This window comes from Plodia interpunctella, chromosome 9 (assembly GCF_027563975.2).
Source record: "Plodia interpunctella isolate USDA-ARS_2022_Savannah chromosome 9, ilPloInte3.2, whole genome shotgun sequence".
Taxonomy (NCBI): Eukaryota; Metazoa; Arthropoda; class Insecta; order Lepidoptera; family Pyralidae; genus Plodia; species Plodia interpunctella.
Window position 1 is genome coordinate 9,859,586 of NC_071302.1, and position 21,244 is coordinate 9,880,829.

The 21,244-nt window shown below is 35.2% G+C and overlaps 1 protein-coding gene across 4 annotated transcripts in view; it reads left to right on the forward strand.

Annotated features, from left to right (window-relative positions):
- Window positions 1-21,244, forward strand: part of Apc (APC-like) — a 56,228-nt gene that overhangs the window by 18,892 nt on the left and 16,092 nt on the right. The window contains exons 1-3 of one of the 4 annotated variants that reach the window (XM_053749818.2): window positions 2,710-2,928; window positions 17,755-18,086; window positions 19,912-21,047. In XM_053749818.2, the coding sequence (XP_053605793.1) occupies window positions 17,814-18,086; window positions 19,912-21,047 (1,409 nt within the window). In that variant the 5' untranslated portion in view covers window positions 2,710-2,928; window positions 17,755-17,813. Of the gene's footprint in view, window positions 1-2,709; window positions 2,929-17,754; window positions 18,087-19,911; window positions 21,048-21,244 lie in introns of those variants that run through there. The other 3 variants (XM_053749817.1, XM_053749820.2, XM_053749819.1) reach the window with 3 other exon arrangements.

The window sequence follows — 21,244 nt, forward strand, 5'->3', positions numbered from 1 at the left end:
TGGATCCCTTGCTTTGCTTCGTCATGTCCGTTTCTTTTACTGTCGCACCTAGTTTTTGTTGGGCGAGTAATGTTTGTGCAAGTAATATTGTTTAACATTGAAAGCTGTGACAAAAATTAGAAATAATATAAATACTCTATGAAATTCACGTGGGCGAAGCCGCGGGCAAAAGCAAGTTAGAAATAATATAAAGACTAGACAAGAATATCCCATACAAAGAATCGATTGCTAAGAAGCGAGATATATCGGTGTAAAAAAAAGTGCAGAGGTTGAATTTGACCTAATACTTAATCATCCAGTTACTCAAAATTGTAATTTAGCGATTATACTTCAACATCGTCATGATCCATACCGTATACGGCAACTTCATATGAATGTTGTTTGTATAAGTACTTTCGTTTATGGCCTTGTCATTCATTAAAATATATTTTTTTCACGACCTTTACCTAATAACAGCAAAATGCTATCATTGTACATTGTCAATGTCGCGTACTATTTTTTGACATTCATTGTTTTTATCTGTTTCGTATCTTCTTTTTGTTTCAAATTTATTTTGAGTGTTATTTTGAGACATGTTTGTTTGAATTAGTTTATTGTCACAAGTGTGTTTTGAAAATGTTGTTGTCAGGGGTTTTGCTTTATTTATACTTTTTTCATACAGAAGGCCTACCATCAACTTTTACAGAACGATTCCAATGCAACTCAGTTCAATTTAGGCACCTAAAATGAATCGCATTCATAGAAAAAAATAAGTCGATGGTACGAATTTGCGATGCAGTTCAGTTTAGGTCGTAAAGTGCATCGCGTTAAGAGATGGTGGTAGGTCACTTTGTCTAAAAGCAAAATTTATTTCATTTCTTTTTGGAGTAAAAAAATCGAATTAATCACCGTGAATCTCACTTGTCAAAATGTCACAAGAAGTGAATGACACTATGGTAATTCGAGCTGTGTTCGTCACTTCACAATCTTATGTTTGTCCACCATTCAGAGCGGAACTGTGTCCACCTCGTTGTGCGATCGAGTATGCACTATCACAGTCTTACAATTCCATGTTTTGTCTGAACTTATCAGCATTTTAAATTTGATTGATTTGATCATAGTCCTAAAATCTCTTAAATAGATATTAGATAATTCTAAAGAGCTAAAAGAGAAGATGTGGTTCAACAAAGCATCTCAGTTTTATATTTTAATATAAATTTCGTCATTAAATTACATTGATTGTTAAAATACGTTTACTGAGCATTGTACGTAAATTAACCTTTTATGCCGGACGCCACCCTTTTGTTCTTCTTTCTTCGAGTTATGCCTTTTTATATAATATGAGACCAGTATGTTACTTCTGATTAATATTGAGTGTGTGACTTTTCAAAAGAAGAATTCAAAAATTTTCCTGTCTCGATTCTGCGATTCATTGGATGTCTGTGTTCAACAGTATAAACTCCTGATGAAACACGCTCCCGCGCTAAATGGAACTGAACATTTTGCTCTGAATTTATTAGAGAGTCCATAATGAAGTTGCTGCAGTTTTTACTCCACTGCAAGTTTTTATTGTGCATAAAACTGATTATACTCTTAATCAAATTCGCATCCAATTATCGATACATGATCGTACGTTCGCATGTAATTGAATGTGAACCACGTCCTTCTCTGAATGGCAATATAGACATAATAGAACATGCGCAGTTCTGTTGCAGTGAATCCATACAAATACATACTCGACTGTTTACTGTAAGAAGATGCAAGAATGTTTTTTAGGATTGAAAAGATCATCTTTACAAGTAAACTGCTCAATGTGTTTCTTGGCGCAAAACTCCAGAACGACTTCGCTGAAGTCTTGGCCTTCTCATTGCGCATTGCTTAAAAATGTAATAAAATTTTTACGGATGCAAAAACTCGGGGCTAGTTTCAAATATAAATGTGATAATAATGTTGAAAGGTGCCGATTCATATTTCCATCGGAATGTCTCCGTTCGATCTCAAACTCTCGATTACACGTTGATCGATTAGCGTCGAGCGATGCGTGCATATAAATGGCAATACAATTCGATTGTTATGCGCTTTCTTACGTCGCGATTACATACCCCGTTTCATTATCTGTGGTAATGACCCACGTTTCACGTACAACGTAAACAACGAAATTTCTCTTTGCACAGATAACGCATGATCTTGAATAATAATTAGGTTATTATTAGCGTCGCTTAGGACTTAATAATATCTCGCTCATTTTGGGTGTTCCTTTAAAAGAATTTCGTAATTTTACGATATACTTGCCTCAATTCAGTGATGGTGCTGTTAAAAATTATGTTCACGATTTTGTATCATTACTTACGCCATCGTAATCGTGATAGTAATAAGATTTATAAAATAGTAATGATTTAGTTCAGCGTACTTGTAAAGCCATCCACTGTTTCAATTCTGTAGTCTACCCTCTTATGTTTTTAACCCTTAAAATAGAGCTAATTGTTAACTTTTGTTTCGTAAGTCTTGCTCAACAGACTAATTTTCTTGTCAAATTGTTTCGGCTGAAATTCAACGGAGCATAACTTAGAACTTTCTACTCGACCGGTGTACGACAGACAATAATCATAACACATTTGCTTCTTTGTTAATTAAAGGATGCAATCGTAATATCCCACCGCATTGCACGGCAGAACTGCACGCAAGTTGCGTACGCGCATGGTTTAGAGTCAGTCACCGCCGCACGCGGCAACTGCGCGCACTCGCCGCCCGTAGCAACTGGCATTCGAAATTTGAATGTGATCTTACCGAAATTGTCGTGCGTTTATTTTTTAAAATAAAAGTGACAATGGCCAGATTTTTGTGATGTGATCTATGAATTTGATTGATTAAATTGATTTATTTGATTGTGTAGAAATCGTTTCGCGCGAACGATTCGGCACAAGACCATCATGGAGAAGTAACTTAGTAGTGGGTACTACCTTTATCAATTTCAGGCACCACTGACTGTTGTTTTATGGTGGTTGCACCGGTGGTCGATTGGTACCGTTATGATTACGCTTTATTATTGTTTTTATTATGTGTTTTTCAATAATATAGCACACAAATATGGTATTTAGAATATAAATAACACATACAATTAACAATTGGATGATTAATACCACCGCCATTGTAAAATGGTCTGCACTGTGTGTCTTATATTTGTTTGATTTATATATTTACAGGGGTGATTTGAAAACGCACACAAGGTTTTAAAAATTAAACTTAAATTTTTAATGGAAACTCTGCAACTGCTTACCTACTGGTTACCAATTTATATATAGTTTCTGAAATGTTCTGTCAATTCAAATATTAGAAATATAGTATACAAATTTATAACATTCGTAAGAAATAAAAGCTAAACAGAGAGAAAAAATACTTCCGGTGCTATGCTTTTAAACATAAAAACCCTGCAAGAAAACTCACTATCTGAAATGAAGACACTCGGAACTTTTACAGGATGTTTACAACACTGCGCTGCAAACGCGACCATAAACATTCTTAAGTTTAACGAAATAAAGGTGACCGTAAGCGCCCTTAAGCTAAAGGAATAAGGGCTATGGAGCAGTGCAGTAAATCGGATGAATGGTGTGTTTGTCCTGCTATAATTATAGCCTGTTTAGGAGTAATGTGTGGTGTGGGTGGTAAAGGTGTGCGTCGGTGGTTTCGGTTGAATTGGCTCGCAATATTAGGGTCATTGTACAGATTTTATTAGGTCTAGACTTTACATTGGGACGGTCTGAAATTGTTGGTATTTATTTTATTGATATTTTTTACATTTGTCTGATCTTTGGAGCTGTTTTTTTTTTTCAGTTTTAAAGCCACGACGAAAAAAAACATTTTTAAATACCGTCTTCCTATCGATGTATGTGAAAGTTATGTAAATTACTTGCAATGTGATAACGTTTTTGTTATAGATGAAAGATTTAAATCTAAAAATCCTAAAATGGATATGCTGTTTCTAAAGCATAATTACTGATTAAAGTTTTCATTGATTTATGAAATAGAAAGTAAGTCGTGTAAATTAGCTTTATTGCATACCGCAGATCAACACATTTGTGGCTTACCTATTACAATTTACGATCAAATTCACCACTAAAAACTATTCCAAATGATTTTAATACTTCCGTATCTTTACTTCAAACCATATTTGTTTTTATTGACATTTTCTAATTTCCTACTGATTTTCCACCTTTCGCTATGGGGTCTTTCATTTCCAGATAAGATCTAGATTACTACAGCAACCTACGATTTAGTCCTGTTACATTTCTAATAATCTTTTCCACAACCATGACGAAACACGGACTTCGCTGCGCGATTATAACTCGTCGAATTAGAAAACAACAGGGTAGGGCTATACTGAAGTCATATTATCGAGTTCAACGTAGTTTATAACACATCTTCAAGCTTATAATCATCTCAATCCTTAAGTTTTGGGCACATCATGCCAAATCGTATAATAATTTTAGTAACTAGTCATAATATAACGGATTTTTTTTTGCAATCTTCTAGTGTATTATCATCATCATAAATTCCGCCATACACTGTTCTAGATATAGCGTTAGTTAAAGCTTTTAATTGCGATGTGACTCTTTAATCCTCGCAATTATACTAAAAATCGCTCCGCGTCTCACTTTGGTCTTGCTTCTCGAAGCTTTACCCTGATTGTCGTTGTAACTCGTCGGGTTAGAAAACAGCAGGTTGGTGCATTAAGGTTAATCTACCGCAGATAGCTAACGGTTTATTACTAACACGAGCTGCTGGCTTGCTATTAACTGTCAGGTTTAAGATTTAGTGCGGTGGTAACGATCAATTGTCGCATTAGCTGAAATTGATGCTTTGTCACCGAATCATTTGCTAGCTGCTGTGCCCCGATGATTCACTCCCGTAGTAATGTGGTTATAGAAAGTTAAACATGTGATTTTCCTAATTTACCTAAGTAGAAAATTTGAAAGAAATCCATCAAATTAATTGTAAGTGAAAGAGTAACAAACATCCATCAAAACTTCCAAATATGGGCATAAATTTTCGCGGCTAAAATATTCGTAGGATGTAGTATTTTATATTCGTAGTCTGTGCAATACACTTGGGCAGAATTTATGTTAGCAACAATTTAACTTACATGAGTAATAACCAAAATGAGAGTCTATGATGTCACAGTTCATGTCCGCATATGGTTATAAAGTGCTCATTGTTTTCTGAGACTACTTTGTAAATTAGTTCACTGTTTGGTGCTTGATCAACACTATAAATAAAACTAGCGTTTAGAGTTTCTTTGTTATCTGTTTAATTCATACCAACGTTTGTATCTTCATTCACTTTTTAACTTATTCAATGCCTATCGCTATTCTGTACGTTAGAATTAATACTGAGCTGCACTCGGCCGTCCTTGCTATCAGTAATAGGATTTTCTTCACTCTTATTCAACCTCGTAAGTCTACCATTCAGCCCGTACAGTCAATAGAACGTCAAGCTACTACAAATCCACTGCAAATAACATCGCTATTACTGCTGCATAGAGGTCAATGTCCAGAGGGCTGTGTATAAAGTAAATATAACAGCGTTGCGTGCAGCGTGGTTCCAATTACATTAAAACATTTTCCGATTAGACTTTATACGCCATTTGTATGATTGTGGATTTCATTCAATTTAGATTATGGACTGCGATTAAATTAGCTTAGCAACTTTTTTTAAGTGTTTGCATATTGTAATTATCATAATAAGGGACAAAAGGAATAAACGTTTTCCTAGCTTTATGAATATAAATATTATAGTGTAGCACAAACAGACACGCATTTATAAAGTTAACATTATTAGCTAGTAATTAAAAGTTTACTATAGTGAATACGAACTTCGGAAATTAATCTTCATTAATGAATTCAGGCTTATCTATAAACTTTCTTTCTTGATGGACTAAAATTTCATCCACAAAAATTGTTAATAAATGTATAGTAAATGAAATAGTATTGTCATTAAAAGACAGCTATCATGCTAAGTCATTAAAACTGAAATACAGGCCATTTAGATCATACCATGTGATTCTACACCACGTTCTTATAATGTGTTATGTAACACTATACAGAAGCCTTCCAAGTGCAATAGTATTTTAACGATTTTTGACAGCACGATATTTTGAAAGTAAAATAGAATCACGTTCTTGACCTACGGTTTATAAATAATGTAATTACCTAAGTTACTCGTAACAGGCGAGCGGAGAGAATAGTGTTTATAATTAGTTTGCTCGGTGATTCACTGGCTGCATTTGAACGAGGCTTAGCGCTGACCGGTGCGGCGTCGTTATACGGGTCATTGAAATAATGAGTTGAGACTTTATATAGTTTCTGGTTTATTTATCATGTCTAATTGCTTCATTCTTTGTTTCTGTATTCTATCAAATAACTTCACAATGCTATTATTGATTGAGATCATTATTATGATTTTGTTGGTCATAAACCTCAACTTATGATTTAATTAGAGCTTATGTTATTACTCCTATATCTGTCACAAGAAATCCCCTGTTGGACATCGATAGTTCATTGTTACAATCTTCAAAATTACTTAATATTCCATTATTTCCATTAGCTTCAACTCCTATTATACTCACTGTAACAAGTTTTAGTAGATTTGATTAATTGTTTATCTAGAATATCTTTGAAATGTGTTACGTAGGCGATGCTCGACACGATCTGCCCCACTTAAGCTAAAGTTATTTGTACTGGATAATAAATCATATATATTTTCGAAATACTTTTGACTTACATATTTTTGTTATCGTCATGATGTTATGTTTTTGCATGACCTTTTGCTCTCAATGTAAAAAAGTTGCTATTGTTTTCTTTTTATATCCTTTCTTTTGTTAAATTTCGCTGTATATATATTCCTCTTGTTACTCACCAGTGATCTTCTGTTTTTTTTATGCTATTTTTCTTTTGTCATCAATATTTTCTGCGATAATTGCGCAAATAAAAAGACATTCATATCGGATGTTTAGGTATATTTTCGTCTTAAGTTTATTCGTCTCGTCTTAGTCTTAAGTTTTAGCAAAATATTTTTGTTTCCGGCCATCATCGTCGGGGAATGCGATACCTATTGTTTTCAATTCCTCCATGCACACCGAACAATGCATTTGAATACCTGGTTTTAGAATGTATGTAAATTAACAAAATTTTCCCAAACTAGTGGCGTAATTTGTGAGATATTCTATTTTTTTTTTGGGACATAATTTTAACCCAATTTATGTCTAGTTTTTGCCGTACTGGAACGAAATTCTTCTGTTCTGTTCATTATTTGGCTTGTATTTATGTTACTAAAAATCTATGTTTTTTACTATTTGCGTGATCATTGCCATCAGCAGCATAATCTTCATGTATCATCTGCTAGGTATATCGATTCAGTAGTTTTAGCATGAAAGACGAAATAACCTAACACAATGACCGCCAAAAATAAATTGCTCAATTTGTATAATCAATAATATATTTTATTTTTGTGATTGTAAAAACAAAAAGAAGAAATAAAATTAACTACAAAGGTTATTATTGTCATAATGTTAGAATTCCTTTCTGTTGTTGTGTCTAATACATTTTTTTTTCATGAATTAGTCACAAAGATATTCAGATTATGATTTATGAACAATGCAAGATGAGCTTTTGAGTTTCATAACTATAGCAATGACAAGAAGTGTCGGCTTTAGTTGCATCACACCTTCATTCACGTGGATGAGTCATCGATATGTGGGTAGGAACAACCGGTTGCAGAAAATGCAAGATTCGATGGCTCTCTTTGATATCGTTATTGATTTTATGTGTTTCGAATCTTATGTCAGTGATAATGTCTGTCTCTGCGATAAGAGTCATGTTAGTCGTTTTTGCAATATTTTCTTTGTAGTATTATAAGGTAAGCTATTTCGTTAATTTAATTCTTCTTTTATTGTAGAAAATCTGAAAATGTTTGGTGGAAATGAAATTATTGATAACACTCTTTATTGTCCAGTACATCATAATGATAGAAAATATAACTAAATGATTAGGCGCAAAATCTAGTGCTCAAATTTTAATTAAGTAAATTAAAGTAAATTGTGTAGCCCTAAAATTAGCAAAACCATGAATGAGAACGAATCCCAGAAGTGCAGTGACATGTTTTTTTGCGAATATGCTGTCAATAGTCAATGGGCTTTGTTGAAGTCAGAATTTACGTAAACCAGGTGTATGTTATGATTGCACCGATGGAGATAAAGTGTGCGACAGAAATAGATTGAGATTACGTGATTTATTTTAAGATCGAGATCGATGTTGTGAATGTGTATTACAACGTTGTTCGTTCTAATACTGTGGAAGTTTATCATCATCATCTACTCATACAACATAATTTTTTGATCAGCCCTTTTGTTTATCTTACATAATATCGCAAACATATGAAAATTTAACTCGTGTTCATTTTATGTGAAGACCTTTGTACGTACGTGCTTTTGAAAAAACATAATTTATCCGCGGATACTTCTCATGTTCGATAACTTTTTTCTATTTGTAATCGAGGTATTGTTAATACGAGATACTTTTTTAAAAATTACAATAGGTCAGCAAACGAGCGAATTAAGCTAATTAGTAAATCATGATGTAAATCACCGAAGGCGAATCCGGAAATTTGAAAGTGAAACAAGTATCAACTTATACAGTTTTCTATTACACCATATCAAGCTATAGTCTTAAATTCCATTCATTCATCCGTTCTCTGAATAGTTTTACTCACCGCTGATATAATAATCTGCTTTCACTGAGCACAATCAATTCGACGGAACGAATTGTTCCCATTGCTCTAGAAGCCAATCAGATGCTGTTCTTGTCTTTGATTTGATTGTGTCATTTACTTTCATCTGTCAAAAGATATTGATATTCTTTTTATCGGCAAAAGATTTCAAAAATATATTAAAATAATCCCAAATCATTTTTTGCACAGCACACATGTGCAAATTTATATAATTCGTCAGATTACATACACATTTGTTAGTTATTAATACTTCAAGTTAAGCTTTAGTTTACCAATTCTCAGATTTTACCCATTATTATATTGTTGTCCTCCCACTATTCGTTCCCCTTTCTCATTTATAAAGTGAATTACTTAAACTTTTGACGCAACAAAATGTCATCCTGCTTAGCTTATCTCACCCACGCTATTTTTGTCTTCAACTTACAGGCGTCCTGTTGCAACTAAACGTCTCCTACGCGTCTCATTCATATTCAATAATCGAACCTTGGCTACTTCATTTGGAGTGCCATTTAATGTTATGAATTTATGCAATGGGAATCTAACCTATCGATTGTAGTCGGTGACGCTTTTTGTCCTCTTTGTTTGTCTGTACGATGAGAAACTATGACAAAGATCCAGGGCAGTGTGGTTACGAAAGAAATTACTGTACTCAATAAGAAAAGATTGGTGACTAGAACCTAGTTCTTCAATTAGCATCTATTTCCGATTTTATGGTTTTATATCAATAAAATAAAATCTTAGTTTCAGTATGTGTGAATAGAACATTTTACAGAGGAGGTTGATACCTTCGAAAACGGTGCAGCACTGATATTTTTCTTTAGACTAGTCTTTGTTTTGCTTTATTTGCTATTGCTCAATAAATGTGTTGTGTTGTTTCGGATGCCTATACGCAGATTATAAATAATACTCAGATACAGTTGTCCAACGTCACCTACACATACTACTATAAATAAAAGGTCTTAACACCTCATAAGATATGAACATAAGATCACCTTGGATCCAGGTCATCGCCTATCTTCACGCCGCATCACGGCACACGGGCGGGAATACTTGACCCCTTCCGGCCGGAAATTGCCAAGTGCTTCCCCTCCATAGAATTGTAAAGTCACGGATCGAAGGTCTTTGACTAATGTGACTAATGGAGGGATGTCCGCGACGTGCTGTCTAGATTAGATTGATATTAGATGGACCACGCTAATGACCTTCATTTGCAAATTTATGTATGACATCCTATGATAATTATTGGTTTACAATCTACCGCTTACTGGGTCATTACATTCTCCATATTCATTGATTACAATTTTGGCGGTGTCTGTGTCACATTTTCGAAGTAATCATTTTTATTTATTCAAGCTAATAATCAGCCGATTGATTGCCAGTTAAAAGTCTTCAATAGGTTCAGCTAATTACATAGTATAAAACAAAGTAGCGCGTCTGTCTCTACCACGTAACGGATTTTTATGCAGTTTTCACTGTTATTTAGTCAATTTATTCGCGAAGGTTCATAGACCTCGTATCATAGTTTCATTATAAAACATTAACTTATACTTTTGGCATTTTCAAAAGTAGGTTATTCTAATTCGTCAAAATTCCAAGTGTTGGACAGATCATGGACTGGCGATATCAATCCACAATACTCTCACTTTCAGTCTTATCTTCCATCATCATGATACAAGACCAACATATTTAAAACTAATTTAGCAGTCTTGTTTATTTTATTATCTATATTTTGCGAATTACTTTTGTAATATACTCAGAACTATTTATAGATTAGATATAGATTACGCGATAATTATTCGATTGATCATTTAGAAAATCAGTTTCACTCATTGAGCTCGTCAATACAGATATTATGCATTTTCTGTTGTACGAGGGGAGGTCAATAAGTTCGCGGAATGGAGGGGTTGGTGGGGGTAGGTTTACTCGTCCAGGTAGTTACTAGTTGAGCATCTCATTAAGAGTATATATATCAAGTTTGAACGTAATCGGCTCATTAACTTTTGTGTTATCGACCTGTAAACAACTGAATCGGGAAGAAATCAACCAGTATGGAGAAAATTTAACACCGCGCCGTTATTAAGTTCCTTACCAAGCAAGGAAAATCCGCTCAGATTATTTTTCAAGAGCTGTTGGCTGTTTACGGGGACTCTGCCCCTGGAAAAACCATGGTTTACAAGTGGCATAGTCTTTTCAAACAAGGAAGAGAGTCCATTGAAGATGACCCACGCTCCGGACGGCCAATTGAAGCCACCACTTCGGAAATCGTCGAAAAAGTAGAAAAACTTGTATTGGAAGATGCCCGGTTGAAGAAGAAGCAGCTTGCAGCAATGATTGGAGTATCCGAAACCAGTATTTTGAATATTCTACATGATCATCTTGGCATGACTAAGGTCAGTGCAAGATGGGTTCCGAGAATGCTCACGCCACTTCAAAAACGTGAACGTGTCGAGTGTTCTCTACAGTTTTTGGAGCTCTGTGGAGAGAGAAAGGAAGAAATTATGGCCCGGATTGTTACTGGTGATGAAACCTGGGTTCACCACTATGAACCTGAGTCGAAGCAAGAGTCGATACAGTGGCATAAAAAAGGCACACCTCCTCCAAAGAAGTACAAAGTGACACAATCGGCTGGCAAGATCATGTCGACTGTCTTTTGGGATACAGAAGCCATTTTATTGATCGATTACAAAGAACGTGGTGTGACTATAATGGGACAGTACTACGCTTCTTTACTGGAAATATTAAAAGAAGCTATTAAGGAGAAAAGAAGAGGAAATTTGTCAAAAGGTGTGCTCCTTCTGCACGACAACGCACCCGTTCACACGTGCCATGTTGCGACGGCTGCCATTCACCGATGCGGCTTCGAACAATTGAACCACCTACCCTACAGTCCAGACCTGGCACCCAGTGACTATTATCTATTTCCAAAAATGAAAAAAGAGCTGCGTGGAAAAAAATTGGCGACGATGAAGAAGTGAAGTCGGCAATTTCGGCCTATTTTGACACCGAAGATAAATCATTTTTTTTCGATGGTATAAATAAGTTATTTGAGAGATCTGAAAAATGTATTAGAGTTAAGGGAGAATATATTGAAAAGAAAAAATAGTTTGGTGTTTAATTTCAACCCGCTTCCCCCTTATTCCGCGAACTTTTTGACCTCCCCTCGTAAATCAAACAGAACGTGTGACAATCCACTGCATTACAGTTTATCATCACCGTGCCGTGAGAAATTATCATTGTTATGTAAATTGTATGAAGCATTTCATCCACTAAGTGCCACTAATGAATCGGTAGCGGTTTCATTTATCATTTCGGAAGCTAACAATGTTGAGATAACCATCTGAACCCAGAAATCATTGAAAATAAACAAAAAGAGGTCGGAACTGATTCATAGTTTAAACTGTCAACATTTCACACGTGGTTCCACTGTGACATAATTATCTATTGTAAGCACAATTTCTTCGCCCATACATTTCTTAACTCTCTTGTTACGTGCTATTAGATAAGTTGCATGTGTCATTTATTGTTTCCTAGTTCGTCTATCTTAATTTTACACTCCACTCATGTAAAATGTAGTGCAATTAATTTTGTGCGTTACTTTTGCTCTTACTTTCTATAGCGCTTTGGTCTTGGTTCTGTGGTTCTTTTTGTGTCGTCTAGTTAATTAGTGGTAATTGTTTTTTATTATATATTTGTTCTGGCATTATGTCATTAAGATCATTGACCACTTGCTGTGAGACGATAGGGACATGCATCACATAATGTTTTAAGCTATGTCTTATTCTAATGTTATTTTTTGTTAAATTGCTTCGTGTTATGATATTCATCGACCGTTTCTTATATGAAAGTGTTTTAACAAATTCACTTGCATAATGTGATGTATTTATTGTGCCAATTATAATATTGAACATATAATTTGTACTTTCCTCCTAAATTACAATTTGAATTGCAGAAAGCTTGCGTTTGTATGTGTAATTTCAAATTCTTGTACACAATCAATTTATTACAGGAGACTTCCTAGCATTGAGTACTATTTGTACTATGATATTGAATTAAATACTTCGAGTTGCGTAAGATCCTAATTTGTCTAATTAAGTAGTTATTTTTGTTTCAACATCACACAAAGATTGAAAGTAGACGACGTCTCGACGAAGATGATATAACGAAGAGATTGAGAGATTCGAGTCTACGAGGAAATAAAAGCAGTCACTATTGGCAGCCGTTGCAGCCAACTGATCTGATATGTCACATTGTAGCTTCATTCATTCCTTATTACTAAATATTCATAATATATATTTTTAAAGGCCAAAGATTAAGACAATGATTTCCCTTTGGAATTACATGCTCGTAGTGCAAATATTTTTCCTATTTGTTTCTGGTCAGTAGTATATATTATATCTCTCGTCTGTTTTTGCAAATTCTTTGTCGTTTGTAATTCGCCCGACAACATTGAAATTTTAGCTGTATCAATTTTTGCTTTTCTTTAGCCAAATAGAAATTCGATTACAATATTTTCAATATTACAAAGTCCGCTGATACGGGGTATTACAGTATATAAAATTTTAAAAAAATGTCTACTCATGAGATGTTATTTCTCGGCATATATAATTATTTATTATTTTCGACTGTAATTTCGCAAAAATAAGTCTATACTATTAGACTTAACGAAATTACAGTGGAATAAATTATTTTCTATACGTAGTTTGGCTGAGTTGATGGATGAAGGCGCTTTTGGCCAGGAATATTTTTTTATCGTAATCTGATTGACAAACACACGCGTAGTGATCATAAAAATAGTTCTTATGTAACTTCTTTCTCTATAATAAACGTGGCCTTCGAGTCTTCTGACTCTCAGCTCTATAGGTAAGCGAAGATTATGTTTTTTCAAAATTTAAAATACCTTTGTATTAATTAGTAGTCTAGTTTGAGACGTTTAATGGAGGTTTAGATTGCTTCATGTCATATAGTATCACTTCTTGGTCACGGAACGCTGTGATAAAATTATATTGTTATGCGAATTGATCCACGCGTGACGCGACTTCTTTAATTTTCATATCACTTGCTACTTCACTTTCACTTTCTTCGTTCATTTGGAGTAATTTAATCACACTTGAATCTAGTTATTCATAAGTTTTGGAATCAACATTGGTATTTAATTTATATATTTTTTACAGTGTTGGCAGAAAAAAAATGTGCTTGCTCGCAATCATGAAGTTCCTAAAGACATGTTTTTTAGTTTTATACTCCGAAAAAAGTTGAGGATTTCGTGAAGGCGAAATTAATAAGATTTATTAGATGTTGGTGATAAAAATTTTTACTTTTTGCAATTTTTTTATTTTTGCAGTCATGCAATCCATTGTTCTTTATTTAAATACATATCGATCCAGACTGGAGCTCGCCTCCACCATTCATAAAGTTTTCGCTGCGTCTAGACCCGTCTCACTCCAATTACTGTAATGGCGGGTGCATCACGGAATTCCATGGTACTTTCACCTAAAATAGCTTCAGATTAGACTCTTGGAAGCATGAATGTAATCGCTGGAAGTCGATTAAGTCACTATTGTGAAGTATCTTTCGTCTCTCATGCTTGGTTTATCGAGGGAGATCTTCGAGAATAAGGATTTATTTTATTTATGTCTAACTCGCGAAAGATAGCGTAATAGGTTCGGATCAGGTTTGGAGGACAAAAAGTATTAATTTTTATTCCCAGTTTTATTCTTATTAAAGTTACACTCGTGTATATGTTTTCATTTATGTTTTATCCATGATTTTATCAGGTGCCATCGCAACTAAAATAGTATTATCTTTATGTTTCTCTGTTCTGCCTTCATCTTTTCAATCTGTTCCTCTATTTTTAAATATGACTTCCTGTAACTCGAGTGTTTTGTCAACGCTCCAATATACAACTATTCCCCACGTTGCGTTTTTCGATCACTGGAGATTCTCCAAATAATAACCGTCCCTCTGAATAAATATAAAAATAGTCGCTGATTCTGTAACTAATCGTTATTCATCCATGAATGTCACGCCCCGAATTTTCCCCATGGAGTTGCGTGGAATATTCTAGCTAAAGTCATTAGTTTACAGATGTTTACGTTTACAGAAGGGGTTGCTATTTTAAACTTGTAACCGACCTCGTCGGTAACAAGTCTAGTGTTTTGTGTGATCAGATTAGTTTATTATTTAACTTGCTATATCGTAGGTGAATCACTAATTTGGTTCACTGTTATCAGTGCATGGGCAACAGAGTTCCTTAGTCCATGTCCTCATACAATTTTGTGCTTTACTACAATCATACCTAATTATCTCCCATAAACGTTTACTAGTATTTCATAGTTTCATTCTAAAGTTACGTAACGTATCCACATCGCGTTATTATGAACATTAATTGGGTCAAATTCCCACTACTTTCTTACCGTATCTACTTACTAATTCATCGTTAGTTTGTCCTAATTCCGCGTCGACATCTTCATTATAAAGCTCATTCTCATTAGGTCGATTTATCGCAACGATGTGATGTGAATTAACGTTAAAATGAATGGTCATATTACCGCTGTAAGATTAATTACCCAACCAAATAATAACTACTTTAAATCAAGATAAATTTTCGTAAATTGTACACTATGTAATATTATATCTATGTTCTTCAGAAAGATAGAATTAGTTTTTTAATTTTATAACCAATAGCTCATCCTTTTGTAGAAGAAAGTAATGTTATTACAAAACAACCTTACATTTTGACGAGGGTAAAAGTTAGAGCTAGAAAAATTTAACATTCATTGAATTGGATAAGAAACATTTCATTTGGGATGTGTAGGTAATGATGTTGTGGAAACCGAGTGTCTGCCACAATCTATGCCTATCCCCTATGGTAAGTAGGCGTGATGTGATGCAAAGAATTCACCAATGATTAAGTATCCGTCTGACCGATCAAACGCGACTTTAAATCGTGAACGTAATACGCTCGTCGACCTTTTCGCCACTTGCGTAATGTTCGGGTTCGTCGACACCTCAGTTTGTGCCATTAGGTGCACTGGTTGACCTAATAACTTATTTAGAATACGCTTTTGTTCTGGCCACATGCGTTGTGTTACTACGGCTTCTGTTTACCACGTGAGCGTATGGTTTGTCTTGTATGTTGTTTGTATGTATAGTATTTATACTAGTAGATCTAAATTTATATTCTCTATATACAGTTTGGTATTATTTAGCTCTTTAAAATACAGTTTTTTGATAAAATATATTTTTAATCTTTATCTTTACTGTGTTAAATATCAGTTTTATAAATTTCGAATTTCTATTTCTTAAAAAAATGTTCATTTAGATTATGGAACGCTGTCGTCATTATTTTTAGGTTTTCTGTTAAGTCCCGTACTTCTGTCGTTTTGCCAACTTTGTTATAATGTAGAGTTTCATTGTTTTCATTTCAATTAAAATGTGTTTGTAGCTCGAGACACTGAACTTTGCTTTCTCAATAGCTTTTCATAAGAGCCTTCGAAGCCAAAGTGGGTCGAGCAAGAAAAATCTTGGGATGACAGGCCGGTCAAATATATTCCTATCTACAGGATTTTTATATTTACATTCAATAAATTTTCCGAATAACGCTGTCCAAACACGTAACAAACTTTTAGAAGGCCCAAATTTCCTATCCCATAAAACATTTTTCAACCTTGTACACGTCCAATATAAACAAATATACGAGTTTCAGCTTTACGAGCGCTATATGTGTAATTATGTATTTTTGTCCGTCTGTCTGTCATTTCTCAGGGGTAATGTGCCCGCCATATGGTTCTGTAATCCTTAGCGTTACACAATATATTTGTTATTAAGATTATTATATCAATCTTCAATCTTTTCGTAACTATCATTCATCATAATCTCTTGTTGGTGGATTTCCTTTAATTTATTCTCATTATAGCCAATTCTAAATTTTCATTTTGGGATATTGTCTTCTCAGCCTTATAATTAAAGTAAGTTTCCTCTTGTTTCATTTGCACAGGTCGTAATTGCCTCGTCTAATTTCGTTAGTGTAGGATATAGTCGTGGATTCTCAATTTGCCAAATGTATCCTAAACAAACTAAAAAACATTCGAGTTTATCAACATTGAATTATTAGAAACAATATCTGTCTTATTCCAATTTTAAAAGCAACCATAAATTTTTATATCCAAATGTCAAACATATCAATGCTGTTCATCATACAGCTGGCAGCGATCCAAATAAAATTCGCGTAGTGATAGTAAATTTAAAATTGTTGCCACCTATTGAGGGCCCTTCTGTTCTAAATGTGCTTTAGTTTATCTCCGTCCTATTTCGCAGTTGTATTCTAGCACAAGAGCTCGAAATTGACTACTACAGTTACTCTCAAAGTGGATTAATGGTCGCTCTATGATGATTGCTGTTAGGTTTATTATTATTTAGGTATATTTTTACTTTTTGCTTACTTATTGATATAGAAATCATGTGTGAGAAATAGTAATTAAAATTATGAACTCGTGCCTGTGAAGTCTTGTTTCTGATAAATGTTTATTAGCTTTAGGGAAAGATAATAATGACGCGATCATGACGGTATCCAATATAATTACTTGCACAGTTTCTAGAAGACAAACGTAACATTTTATATACAATTTGGTATCGATGCTTCCACGTTGTGGTTAGCGTTGCTATTTTCACAAAGTGTGCATCAAAATCTACAGAAATTTTCATTCTTTGGTTATGAATGTCGAACGGATATAATATTTCATGTTGGTTTTTGTGAAGTCATATATTTTAAAATTAGACACTAGGTCCGCTAAATATATAGTGTTACGGTTGTTAGGAAACACAGTTTCCCTACTTTGGAATTTTGCAATCGCTATCTCGTGTCACGAAGACATCGAGCTGCATTCACTTATTGACAATAGCTCCATCTGTCTTCATTTTATAAGCAACAATAGCAGCAAAATCAAAGTGGGATTGCAAGCTGTGCAACACAAACTTACTTTGCCTCGTATTCAGAATTCTTCATCATAACATGAATTAAAAATAAAACAATACACATAAAGTGAAGTTTCAAAATGAATTCGCGAGACTATTACAAGGTGACGTACACAACATTAGACTCTGATCGTTCGAACACCTTCGACCAATTGGACAATGATACGGAGTTCAACGCGAACCAGTTTAAACTGTACGACGACTTCACGACGGACCTGAGGATCAACTTCAACCCGATCAGGAACAACTACCACGAGCTGACAGATGTGAGGAGGAGGAGAGGTGACCCGAATGACTCAGGGGTCGATATGGAGAATGGAAATGATGCGGCTGTGAATAATGATAGTGGTTTGGTGAGTTTAGATATTGTGATAGACGTATTATATATTAGTAATATATTGTATATACAGGCGATTACAGTTACGTTGCTACACAAAGATAAGCGACAGATTAGTAAAAAAGCTTTTAAAATGGTATTTACTTAAATATTTTGTGCAACACCAATGTTACACAGATTTATATTTGTACTAAATGATTGTCATGTTGTCTTTTTATTCTTGACTTTATCTTAGTCATCTGAGCGGATTCCCGGTTTCTTCCCGAGTCTTAAATCTTTGGAGACTTGGGCATTTCCTACTTTCCATTTCTTCTCGACTTTACACGGTTTTCGTCTTTCTTAGTTGTCAGATCATTGACACTTTGATACAAATTAGTATTTCCCTTGATCTTTTTATTTGAATGTCCAACCAAAGGGCAAATTTAGAATTAAATATGGAGATCACCTTGCTATAATTCCTGAATATATCATATCAGAATATATCATATACATCCTATACTTACGTTTTGAGCAAATAAAACTCTCCTTCTTGATAGGAATTGGAATGTGTAGGAATGTTACGTATCAGAGTATTGATTTTGAGTAAGCAGCGGGCGGCAAATTGGGAGTATATCAATTCAAGCATGAATTACAACGACATTCTCTGGGGATGATTCGTCTCTCAACTAGCTCAAGACATCCGTATAGATTTGATAGCATATAAAACCCACATAAAGAATCTTATGCCTTAAAGAGTAGATTCATGTACATAAGTTGGCAAATCGTGAGGATAGTATTTAAGGTAAGTGAATAAAGTAAAGTATTTGATTCCGACTAGGATTGTAGATACTAGAATGGGAAAGAAACGTTCATAAAAAATAATTTTGAAGCATGAATTTCAGAGCCTCTCTCAAGGGATCCGTAAATTTGCGTCCCAACAAGTAGATGACGTAATTGAAATAGGCCATTGTCATGAGTGCTCATGAGTCATGGAACATATTGTTGGCCGCTTGGACAATTACAGTTATGGCCTTAAATACGTGCCCAGACTGCTAAACGGCCCTTGTTAGTTTTAAATCTTGAGTTATGATCTAGTGAGTTATGATTTAGGTTTTAAATCTTGGTTCAAGTGGGCTCCACAATGACTAGATAGTCTTTTATAGTGATGTGTGGATAACTAACTGGATTAATGACTACAAGATTTCTATGGTATAGTTATTACAAAATGTGTGGAAAATTCGTGAGTGAATAATTATTTTCAGTTCATTAGTTTTTAGTATGCCTTGCCGAATAGCAAAACATAAAAATATGGGACGTATCAAAATAAAAATCAAATCAAATCATTTATTCAGAAATTAGGCAGTGCCTTCACAGGCACTTTTTCACGTAAATTTTATTTACATGAGTAAATCATGTTTTTTTATCTGTACGTAACAAAGAATGTGAAAAATAGCTTGTTTAAGCCATAACCATATATAATTCCACACGCCGTTTACAATTACACACAATTTAAACCGTTATAACTACAAATCGTGGCTGGAATAATCAACTGTACTTTTTGTTCGCTCGAAGCGTTGGTTCGGAAATCAATTAGTATGTACTCGTAATCGAGCGATTAGCAAATACTTTTGTCTTCACACTAAGGTTTGCGTGCGCCGGTATCGTGCCAGAAGTTGGTATTTTTATGCATCCACAAATAATAAGCCTGCCAGCCTGCGCCGAACCGACTAACCTTGATCCACACGCGATCAACTTTTCGGTCCCTTCTCAAGCCGATTACCTCAAGCTTATTATACATGTAAACCTTCACCTTGATTTATTTTCGATTGAGCCTTAAATAGTTTTCTCTCGATTTGTTGCAGTTGGAGAACGAAGTTATGGTAGATCCCTGGAGCAGCATGGACTCTTGTAATTCTCCGTTAACCGACTCCGGCCCCTCCGCCAGCGAAGACTGCACCCCTTCAACTTCAAGTGAACCCCCTCGACGGCCTCTAGACGTGTCTTCCCCCCTCTCCCCAGAAGCGCGCCGCGCGGACCCAAAAGATGCCAAACAAAGTAAACCTAAGGACAAGGCGCGCTCTCGGGACCTAACTCTTGATTTAGAGACCCTAGAGCCCGATCGTATCCCACGCCGGCCCCATTTCCTAGATGAGGACTACCAACCGCCTTCCAGGTCAAACATCGAATGTCGAATACCCAAACCACACTTTTTAGACCATTCACCATCGCCAGACGAATTTGATGAGCGAAGTGACATAACGAACCCAAACTTCCTGGACGATGAAGGGGAAGATGAAAACACAGCGCAGAAAAAAGCTGGAGCCCTCCCTAAAAGACCGCAAAAGAATCCGCCGACGTCGTATCTGGCGCAAGATGACCGACACAGAACCAGTTACAGAAGCGCTTTACAGTATGGCCTTGAAAATGCTGCTAGATCCAGCGAACGCGATAAAAGGGCCTCCCAACTGTACAGAGGGACGTGGCCTGGGGAATGGGCAGGCCAAGACTCTTCCAGCGTCCGTAGTTTCTCCAGTAACGGGTCAGCGGATGGCGGCAGGCCCTCATCCAATTTAGAAAATAAAATGGAGTGTGTGTACTCCCTCATTTCACTGTTAAGTTTATCGCCGGAAAACAATGCAGATTTGAGCGGGCCCTTGTTAGAGATGAGCCGTTCAGTCGAAAGCTGTATCGCGATGAGGCAGTCCGGGTGCATCCCTTTATTGGTGCAGTTGATACATTCTAAGGTGCAGAGGGAAACAAGAGACAGAGCGGCGAAGGCATTACGTAATATAATTCTAACACAAACTGATGATAAAGCAGGGAGAAGAGAAGCGAGAGTGTGGAGGTTGTTAGAGCAAGTTAGAGAATATTGTTATGTTTTAGAACAAGTAGTTGAAATGAGGAAAGAAGGGAAGGAGATGATTGAAGAAGATGCTAGCAAGCATCCCAGTCAGAGCGTGGCTGCGCTCATGAAGTTGTCATTTGATGAGGAGCATAGGTATGTAGCCTTTATTTTCGTGTAAATTTGATCATATTAACTTGATTTTCTGCCTCCGCGGCGCCGTAGGTACTTGATATGAAAAGTTCAACGTACGATTTTGTATGCAATGTTTTTTACTTATCGTTTTTCATTATTTTACAATGTTCTAAGAAATTTGAAAAAATATAATTTGCATATTCATTATATGCAAATTG